This window comes from Bacillus rossius, chromosome 12 (assembly GCF_032445375.1).
Source record: "Bacillus rossius redtenbacheri isolate Brsri chromosome 12, Brsri_v3, whole genome shotgun sequence".
In the NCBI taxonomy this organism is placed as follows: domain Eukaryota; kingdom Metazoa; phylum Arthropoda; class Insecta; order Phasmatodea; family Bacillidae; genus Bacillus; species Bacillus rossius.
In genome coordinates this window covers 4,372,053-4,382,490 of record NC_086339.1, presented here as the reverse complement: position 1 = coordinate 4,382,490, position 10,438 = coordinate 4,372,053, and the positions used below count along the sequence as shown (strand labels likewise).

At 46.4% G+C, this 10,438-nt stretch overlaps 1 protein-coding gene across 1 annotated transcript; it reads right to left on the bottom strand.

Annotated features, from left to right (window-relative positions):
* Nucleotides 1-292: 292 nt before the first annotated feature.
* Nucleotides 293-7,710, bottom strand: LOC134537392 (endocuticle structural glycoprotein SgAbd-4-like). Its single transcript, XM_063377763.1, has 3 exons — nucleotides 7,367-7,710; nucleotides 4,915-5,036; nucleotides 293-698 (listed from the first exon to the last, which is right to left on the bottom strand). Exons 1-3 carry the CDS (start codon nucleotides 7,373-7,375, stop codon nucleotides 503-505), a joined length of 327 nt encoding a protein of 108 aa, XP_063233833.1. The 5' UTR covers nucleotides 7,376-7,710; the 3' UTR covers nucleotides 293-502.
* Between the last annotated feature and the right edge of the window lie 2,728 nt (nucleotides 7,711-10,438).

Sequence of the window (10,438 nt, the reverse complement as noted above, 5' to 3'; positions counted from 1 at the left end):
AAATAGCAAACATGTACAAAAGTTATAGTTAAAATAATCTGTTCGTTAAAGCCATATTTGAATTAATGAGTGCAAATAAAAGTAAATTTATCAATTAAATTGTAGATTTCATTTCACTCCTTTGTATCCATACAAAATAGTGATAATTCAATAAAAATGTTTCAATTTTATTCATAAAAGTATGCAATCATTACATCAATGTTTTGTTATGATGTTGTCACGTTAATCTATCGTCCGTAAACCGACTTTACAGACAACCAATTTTTTTTAATTGTTAAAAAGAAAACAAATATTGAAATGACTAATAAAATTTTATTTGTTTTACATGGTATAAAAAGTATGTACACGTAATATAAACACTTTGTCGGCACGGGTCTCGTCAGGACGGGTCAGGACTGTAGAGGGGGGGAGGGGTATCGGGGAGGGGCCGTCTTCGCCGTCCAAGAAGAGGTCGGCTCACTTCTGCTGGTATCAGGGCGGCAGCGGTGGGCAGGAGGTGCGCTCACTTCTTGGGGATGTGCGCGCCGCTCGCCTGGTAGCCGTTCTTGTCCGCCTTGTAGGTGACGGTGTAGACCACCCCGTCGTCGCCCGTGTAGCTGTAGCTGCCCTCGGCGAACACCACGTTGCCGTCCTCCGGGTTGTCGGCGGGGGCCAGCGACCCCACCTCCTCGGCCTTGATGCCGTTGGCCGTCTCGTACCTGCGGCACGAAGCGTCACGCTAGCGTTCCCTTCACACCCTGTGTAGATGGCAGCAAGTCAACTATAAACACCCTGCGCATATGGCAGCATGTCGACTATACTGGTGAACACCCTGTGCAGACGGCAGCATGTCCATTACACTGGTGAACACCCTGTGCAGACGGCAGCATGTCCACTACACTGGTGAACACCCTTTGAAGATGGCAGCAAGCCCACTATAAACACCCTGCGCATATTTGGCAGCATGTCCACTACACTGGTGAACACCCTGTGCAGATGGCAGCATTTCCACTACACTGGTGAACATCCTGTGCATATCGCAGCATGTCCACTAGTCTGGTGAACACTCTGTGAAGATAGCAGCATGTCCACTACACTGGTGAACACCCTGTGAAGATGGCAGCATGTCAACTGCACTGGTGAACACCCTGTGAATATGGCAGCATGTCGACTTGGCGTCTTACATGAAACCAAGCTATATATAAATAATATTTTAGTAACGTTTCAAAAATGTAATATAGGTTATTAGCAACACAGTGTTTTGAAAATGCTCCATGCTAAAATTCCACTTCCTTCTAATCCTAAATGTTAGAGAAATAAAATGGATTCTTGGGAAATATCTTTACCATTTATAATTTCTTAATTTGCTCAAAGTGTGACATATTTCCGAACTCTATCTTACAGTGTGTGTTTTTTAAACTGGTGGTGTTTGGAAGTGGTTTACTTCCGTCTGCACGTACCAGAGTGACATTATCTTGACAACAGTGTGACAGTTACCCCCTCGCTGACGCAAGCCCGCGGTTCACTGGGCTAGTCACAGTAATGTTCAGCCGTGTGGCGAGAAGGCACTGAAGGTGGATTTTGAACAAGGGCTACTGAACATGTTCATTAGTGGGCACCGGGTACACATCAGGAGCAAGAGAGACATAAGAGGCACATTCTAGCGTGTGTGGCCAGGCCGCTGGCCTAAATACGGGTTTGCCTTTGAAACCTGTTTTTTATATATTAAAAAAGTTTATGTTTGTTTAGTTTGTATTTTAAATATTTTTTATCTAATTTTTTTTGTTTATTTGTTATTTTGGTTTTTTTTAATTAGAAGTTTTTGATCCTAGCCTATTTAATAATTTCTTGTCGTTTTAAATTCTATTGTGGGGAGTTTTGCGGGAGTTCAGAATCAGTAGTTTAAGTGACAGTTGGCAATAAGAAGTGTGAGTTGGCTGCCCTGTAATAAAGGCATTGGCGAGTGTGTGTCGTGAAGGGACGAGAGAGTCGTAGTCCGCTGCTAGCCGAGGCGAGACCTCGTAGCGCCTCGCGCGCGGGGAGTCAAATGGGCCCGCGACTGTTGGAGTGTACAGGCCATGCCCGGGCGCGGTGCAGAACTTCTCACGAGACTTTTGAATTTTCACACGTTGAGCCTCGAGCACGTTTGTTCGGCTTTCGGGGGACAGGCCAGGACGTTATTATTTCAAGGCGCGAAGAAATTTTAAATGCCTTTGTTTTGAGATTAGCTGCGAGTGTTTTCTGCTGCAGCGACGAGAGAAATCGTGAGTACAGCTGATATCTGATTATAGGCGGTGTTGGTTTTTGGATGAACTTCTTAACACTCGGGCCTTGGGTTCATGCGCGTACTTTTGGTATTATGTTAGAGTTTTGTTTTTAAAATTCTGTTTCAATAAAACCAGCCGGATGTTGAGTTTTGTGTTTATCTACCCGGTGAAGAGGGTGGGCATGTAGTAACTCCTCACATCTTGTGTGGAGTATCGTCGGAGAGATACTATTTATGCTGCGTCAAGCCAATTCATACAGTACAATACCAATATTGAGAGTCATAGCGAAAAAAATATATATAAATTCTTTATGGCGGATATGTAGCAAGAGTGTGCAGTGGTGCGGTTGACAAAGTGTCAAAAACAAAAAACGAGCGGTGAAGGCCCAGGGTTCGACCCCACGTGTCTGCACAACCTGTAGGTACAGCCGTGATTGAGACGTGAAACTACTTTTATGTCACGTGTCGCTGAAACAAATTTAAAAAAAAAGGGGGGGGGGGGGGTTCGTTTCGATTTCCACTGAGATGATGAAAAAAAAAAAAAAAACCTGCTGTGGCACGATGACGTCTGCCTGACATAAAAATTAAATACAAAATCTCAGATATATATATTTTTTGACGTGATAACATCTTATAAAATAATGAACGCCGGCTCCACGCACGAAAAAAAATTGTCACGTTCCGCCTGAGCCGAACGTGCAAAAGAACCGGCCAAACCACCGTGCGAGGAAAATCTTCTATTATAATATCAAACAGGTTAAGGCGGAGGGTTTTTTTTTTAAACTAATTATTCGTGATTATATATTTTAAACAAAATTACTCAAAATTAAATTTGCAAAAACTGTAAATAATATTTGAAAATTAAAAAAAAAAGTATGCAATTTTTCATCAATGTTTTCTTATTATGACTTTATCACGTAGAATTGTAGTCCGTGAACCGACTTTGCAGACTACCCTCCTTTTTTTTTGTAGAAGGTAAAATGGTCCCGCAGGTGACGTGGAAGGGTGGATCGCCCGGGCCTGGTCCCAGGGAGGTCCCAGCGAGGTACCAGGGAGGTACCGGGAGGTCCCAGCGAGGTACTAGGGAGGTACCAGCGAGGTACCAGGGAGGTCCCAGCGAGGTACCAGGGAGGTACCAGCGAGGTACCAGGGAGGTACCAGCGAGGTACCAGGGAGGTCCCAGCGAGGTACCAGGGAGGTACCAGGGAGGTCCCAGCGAGGTACTAGGGAGGTACCAGGGAGGTCCCAGCGAGGTACCAGGGAGGTACCAGCGAGGTACCAGGGAGGTACCAGCGAGGTACCAGGGAGGTCCCAGCGAGGTACCAGCGAGGTACCAGGGAGGTCCCAGCGAGGTACCAGGGAGGTACCAGGGAGGTCCCAGCGAGGTACCAGGGAGGTCCCAGCGAGGTACTAGGGAGGTACCAGGGAGGTCCCAGCGAGGTACCAGGGAGGTCCCAGCGAGGTACTAGGGAGGTACCAGGGAGGTACCAGCGAGGTACCAGGGAGGTACCAGCGAGGTACCAGGGAGGTACCAGGGAGGTCCCAGCGAGGTACTAGGGAGGTACCAGGGAGGTCCCAGCGAGGTACCAGGGAGGTACCAGGGAGGTCCCAGCGAGGTACCAGGGAGGTCCCAGCGAGGTACTAGGGAGGTACCAGGGAGGTCCCAGCGAGGTACCAGGGAGGTCCCAGCGAGGTACTAGGGAGGTACCAGGGAGGTACCAGCGAGGTACCAGGGAGGTACCAGGGAGGTACCAGGGAGGTCCCAGCGAGGTACTAGGGAGGTACCAGGGAGGTCCCAGCGAGGTACCAGGGAGGTACCAGGGAGGTCCCAGCGAGGTACCAGGGAGGTACCAGGGAGGTCCCAGCGAGGTACTAGGGAGGTACCAGGGAGGTACCAGCGAGGTACCAGGGAGGTACCAGGGAGGTACCAGGGAGGTCCCAGCGAGGTACCAGCGAGGTACCAGGGAGGTCCCAGCGAGGTACCAGGGAGGTCCCAGCGAGGTACTAGGGAGGTACCAGGGAGGTCCCAGCGAGGTACCAGGGAGGTCCCAGCGAGGTACTAGGGAGGTACCAGGGAGGTACCAGCGAGGTACCAGGGAGGTACCAGGGAGGTACCAGGGAGGTCCCAGCGAGGTACCAGCGAGGTACCAGGGAGGTCCCAGCGAGGTACCAGGGAGGTCCCAGCGAGGTACTAGGGAGGTACCAGGGAGGTCCCAGCGAGGTACCAGGGAGGTCCCAGCGAGGTACTAGGGAGGTACCAGGGAGGTACCAGCGAGGTACCAGGGAGGTACCAGGGAGGTACCAGGGAGGTCCCAGCGAGGTACCAGCGAGGTACCAGGGAGGTCCCAGCGAGGTACCAGGGAGGTCCCAGCGAGGTACTAGGGAGGTACCAGGGAGGTCCCAGCGAGGTACCAGGGAGGTCCCAGCGAGGTACTAGGGAGGTACCAGGGAGGTACCAGCGAGGTACCAGGGAGGTACCAGGGAGGTACCAGGGAGGTCCCAGCGAGGTACCAGGGAGGTCCCAGGGAGGTCCCAGCGAGGTACCAGGGAGGTACCAGGGAGGTCCCAGGGAGGTACTAGGGAGGTACCAGGGAGGTCCCAGCGAGGTACCAGGGAGGTACCAGGGAGGTCCCAGGGAGGTCCCAGGGAGGGAGGGAGGGGACACTCACCCCCACTGGTAGGCACCCTCGGGGCTGATGTCGGACGCCTGTCGGACGATGGCGATGGGCTCCAATGGTCTCTGCTGCGGCAGGGCCAGCGCCGCCGCCACCAGCATCAGACACGTCAGCACCTGGACAACCAATCAGCACGCTCACACACACACACACACACACACACACACACACACCACGTGTGCCGCTCGGCATATCCTGCGTTCTCTCTAAGGGGGTCCCGCCTAGCCATGAGCGCATCTGTGTCGGCGAGGGCGGAACCACAGAACAAGGAGGGAAATAAAGAAGTGCGACTCTTACAGCGGAAACTGAAACCATGTTTCACGCGACATGTGTCGCTATCTGTTGGGCGGGCCCATAACTACCAGCAAATAAAATACCTGTAATTTTAAATGAATATTTCGGTTCCATCTACAAGGAAAAAAAAAAATGACGCGCATTTAAAATACGGGAAGATCCGCAATGCTTACTTCCGAATATGCACCAAAGCGTATTTTTCGTTTGTATAGGAACAAAAAGTTTGCTGGGTCAGAGGCGCATAACGGGACTGCTATACACAACTGTTTAGAACCTTATGTTGGCTGCACGGGTGTTTCTGCTTTAGTAATATTTAATTCTTACTTCAAATTTGATCCTGCGAGGAACTGTGAATCGTTGAAATTGACTGATTATTTGCTAAAACTTCTCCATTTTCCATATGCTTGCAGCAGTTTTGATCGATTTTCAGTTGGGCTCCATTGATTTGCAGTAGTTTTTTTTATAGCCTCATATTTAGAGTGAGCTCATTGTTTTGGAAGTGACAGCGTCTATAATAAATCGATGAACGCCGGCTGCACGCACGAAAAAGTGTTTCGTTACGCACATTGTTCCGTTACGCTGTGTCCCGTTACGCTCATTGTTCCGTTACGCTGTGTTCCGTTACGCTGTCGGCGAGTGCAGTAATAATAGGTTATGTTACAATTGACTAAAAAATTATGGTGATTCATATAATTGATGATAGATAATTGATTACAATTTATTTATATGAAATCTTGTTCATAATTTATTATATTTAAACTTTATAGCTAAACGACAGTTTTTGAAATTAATTACAAGTCATCTACACGTGAACTGTTTCGTCGACTGTTTATAAAGTGAAGTGAAAAGTTAATGTGGTTTTCATTGCTTATTACAACAACAATTTCGGCAATAAAGGCTAATTATTCTTGCATTTTAAAAATCTGATTACTAGTAGAATTTCAAGTATTTATTCTTTTATTATTAAAATAAAAACGATTCAATTTTATTCATAAAAATATGCAATCATTTCATCAATGTTTTGTTATGACGTCACGTTAAACTATCGTCCGTAAACCGACTTTTTTTCTCTGCGTAGTTTGACAAAGTAGTTGTGGCCTTTAAAGTTTTTCTTTTTCTTTTTTAAATATCTTTGCTGGAGGTCTCTAGATGGCTGTGCGACACCCACGTGACTTGCCTGTCAGCGCTGACCTCAGAGCGACCTTGGAGGCGCCATTACCTGACCGCTGATGCGCAGTAGCTGACTGCGCAGCTGACTATGCGCTCTGCGTCGCTTGGAGCTGACCGTCGCGAATACAGCACCCGAACATTTGTCTTGTGTTTACCCCACGGAAAAGTATACTACCTTAGACATTCTCCCGAAAACATTTTCCAAGATATTTTCAGTCGAAAAAAAAAATTGGAATAGAAAAGGATCATTTTCCTCCCTATAAGTAGGCAATACAAATTGTGTGAAATTAATATTTTCGAAATGTAAAATTTATGTGCTTTAAAAAATTTTAATACACAAAAAATTATGTTTTTTGTCGATTTAAGGTGTATTTAGTTTGTGCACAAGAATTTCTTTCTTGGCAGAAAAATGTGGGAAAAGATTGTGCAAAATGTGAATGAACACCAATAAGTTACTGACAAGATGGAGTTATTGACGAGAAAGGAAAAAAAAACAACATAATTTTTAATATCTATGCGCTCTTGTGCAACTAGCAATTAAAATGGATAGTATCATAGGCATAAAAAATATATGAACTCACCACATTAATAATTATTTAAATATTCATCTCTCTGATTTTATCAAAAAAACAACCCTATTACAAGGCACATTAACACGCAATTGCTCAGTTAAACCTCTATACTGTGAAAATGTACTGCTGTTACAAATATATCATTCAGCAAAATATTTTCAAGAAACCTCAAAAGTATGTCCACCGTAAGCCTGTCTGATTAATCAAGGTTTAGATATACGAGCCCGTCAATACGGGCACATCAATAATTATAACCTTAATTAACTCCGTTTAATTTTTTTAATTCAAAAAAATGCTTGCTGGACCGACTGTCCACGTGCGGTTCAAGAATAGTGACTTGCAAATGCCAGCTGTGATGGATGTAAGACGTCGTGGACCGAGCCAGAACTTCTGATGGGCGGGATACTCACCACCTGCATGTTGTCGGGGGAAGAGAGCGCGCGGTAATCCTCGAGGTATAGCGTGCAGGAGTCGAGTGCGTCTGTCGGGCGACAGGCGGGAGTATTTATACAGCCGCGGACCCACCAGGGGGAGGTGTGTGGCTGGACGAAGAGTGCCGGGAGGGGGGAGAGGGAGGTATGCCAAGCAGGTCTAGGTCCCCATCTTCAGCAACCTCCTGCAATCCCCTCTCTCCCGGCGACGACCACTTGCGATGTACCAGGAGGAACCTGTTTCGACGCAGGTGCCTTCGGGAGGCGCCCACGCGGATATATTTAGCGTCAGCGTCTCCGGGGGCGACGCGGAACGAAGAGGCGAAGGAGGAGGGGCTGAAGACGCCACGAAAAGGAAAGTGATGGACCGAGCCAAGGGTCCAGGGGGGAGGGGGGCACCAGAGGCTGAGAGAGAGAAAGAGAGAGAGAGAGGGGCTAAGAGGCCAGGAGGGAGCCGGCGGTGACCTTTCAGCCTGAAGACACCGGCGCCAAAGGTGAGGCCGAGCTGACCTCTCGAGACGGCCTTCTCTTGTTCTTGTCGTGTTTGCGGTGAGCCTCGACTCGACGACCCCCCACCCCCACCCCAGGAGCGATCACGAGCCAAGTGGGACTGCGTCGTACCCCGCATAGAAGCCTTCTCTGTCGTCGCCGTGCGACAGGGTCGTTACCACAACGCCGAATGTCAAAATTGACCACGACGCCGACAGCTAGAAAAGTGCTGTGTGCCACAACGCCGAAATAACAACTGAGTGAATTTGTGTGTGTTTCTTAAATGTAACCTCAACGCCGAAATACCACATTCAAATCTAACCTTACCCAACCTAACCTAACCTAGCGTAATATAACCTAACCTAACTTTACCTAGCCTATCCTAGCCAAGTCTAACCTAACCTAAGCTAGTCTAACCTAACCTAGTCTAACCTAACCTAGTCTAACCTAACATAACCTTTGTGGCAGTCCTGCAATGACATTTTTCGACGTTGTGGTAATTCGGCGTTGTGGTGCGTCCCCTGCGACATCCACTTTCATGGACACCCTCCCCTGAACATTTTTAATGAACTAACTCTTTCAGACTAAATTTCAAGCCATTTTTTGAACTTAAGTTTAGACGATGGTTTAGCTAATTACGTCACAAGAAATTTAATTTTTTTTTTCTGGCAAATTATCTTCGGGTCAATTTCGTAAATGCTTACGATGGAATTCCAGTGGAATCGCGTTAAGTTGGCGTGGCAATAAAATGTTTGAAAGTTTATTTTTTAGTATGAAATCATGAATTGAAGTCGGTACTGACCAGTAAATTGATTAACATGCTGATAAAATATTAATGTTCCTTCTCTCATTAATGTCCGTGTTTTTAACAGAACACCAGACAAACATAAAACCAAAAATTAAAATGACCGGTGGGACCCAGGGCTGTGACGCACTGTCGGTGCTGCGACTCACACAAAGTTTCCCAAGATACTGCTTTTAAGTACCCACATCAAGCGAAATTGGACACCGATTGCTCATTACCATGTTGAGATCCATCATTCGAGCGTGCTCGTTCAGACCTTTATAACTTTTGTTTGAGATTGCAATATCTCACCTACTAGCACGATGCCAAGATTAACAGTTTATGTAATTATTTTTGACGTGACAACGTCTAATAAATCGATGATCTACGGCTCCACGCACGAAAGAGTGTCCCGTTACGCACATTGTCTCATTTCGCTGTGTCCCGTTATGCTAATTTTATATTGCTCTTTGCTAACCTGAACCTCCTAGCATTGCAACCGAGTCCGTGGCGTAATTCTGTTTTCATGCATTTCAATGTAACATTTTCATTGCTCTTTGCTAACCCGTTCCTCCTAGCATTGCTGCAGAGTCCGTGGCGCAAATATTTTATTTTTGACTGCATATTGGTGTTGGGTAAGCCATTTTCCTTCACATCATCATTGAAACACTCCCATTCGTTTCCTACGTTTCCTATCATCGTCCTATCCTTAACAGAATAACACAGATTGGAAGACGTTAAATAGCAAACATGTATAAAAGTTATAATTAAAATAATCTCTTCGTTAAAGTAATAAACATATTTGAATTAATGTGTGCAAATAAGAGTAAATTTATCAATTAAATTGTAGATTTCATTTCACTCCTTTGTCTCCATACGAAATAGTGATAATTCAATAAAAATGATTCAATTTTATTCATAAAAGTATGCAATCATTTCATCAATGTTTAGTTATGACGTTGTCACGTTAAACTATCGTCCGTAAACCGACTTTACAGACAACTAATTTTTTTCTTCTGTATCTCAAAGCAACAGGCCGGTAAAATACGAGCTGTTATCTATCCGAGATAGGACGACAGCGGCTCAAAGGGGTGATGCAAACTGCGGTGGAAAAAGGTCGCGCTGCAATTGTTAACACTTTTTTACACTCGTTGTGTAACTCGGTGAGCACGTGTTGAAGATAACTGATGACGGGACGGCGAAAGCAGGAGAGACGCGGTGTTGGATTCACATGAACGGGCCGCGACCGTGAGTGACGGCGTGTGAAGACCACGCACCTCCTCCGGCACGCCGGGAAGCCTACGATTCACGCCGAGTACTCGACATGCCCGAACATTACCGAAAAGCTGCCTTCGGGTGTCTTCGGAATTCTTTTGTTCAGGTGAACGGCGTGTATCCCAAAGCTTACATCAAGTCATGCACTCCCGTTGCGCAAATCTTTCGAATATAATAAATCTAGTTGTTTATCTAAGAAGTAAGTGTGACACGAGAAGTCACAGTTTGTGCGGGAAAAATTGGTTTGTAACGGAGCCAGTGTGTGGCTATTTGCAGCGATGAAGCGGCTGCAACGGTTAAAGTGAAGGGAGCCGTGTCTAGGATGAAGCAAGTGCCAGGAAATACCACCAGCAGCCACCCTGTCATCTGTCGGCACTCTCCAGCAACCAGCAGGATGCCGCAAGATTATAAAAGTCGTATTGGGAGGTCCTGTGAAGATAATTAATAACGTTTAAAACAAACACACCTTTTTAAAATTTACCATCCACAAAATATAACTGGAC

Coding starts and splice junctions, on each gene's coding strand:
- LOC134537392 (XM_063377763.1), bottom strand. Junction 699..4,914: donor GAGGGTGCCTACCAGTGGGG/GTGAGTGTCCCC, acceptor TTCGTGCCGCAG/GTACGAGACGGCCAACGGCA.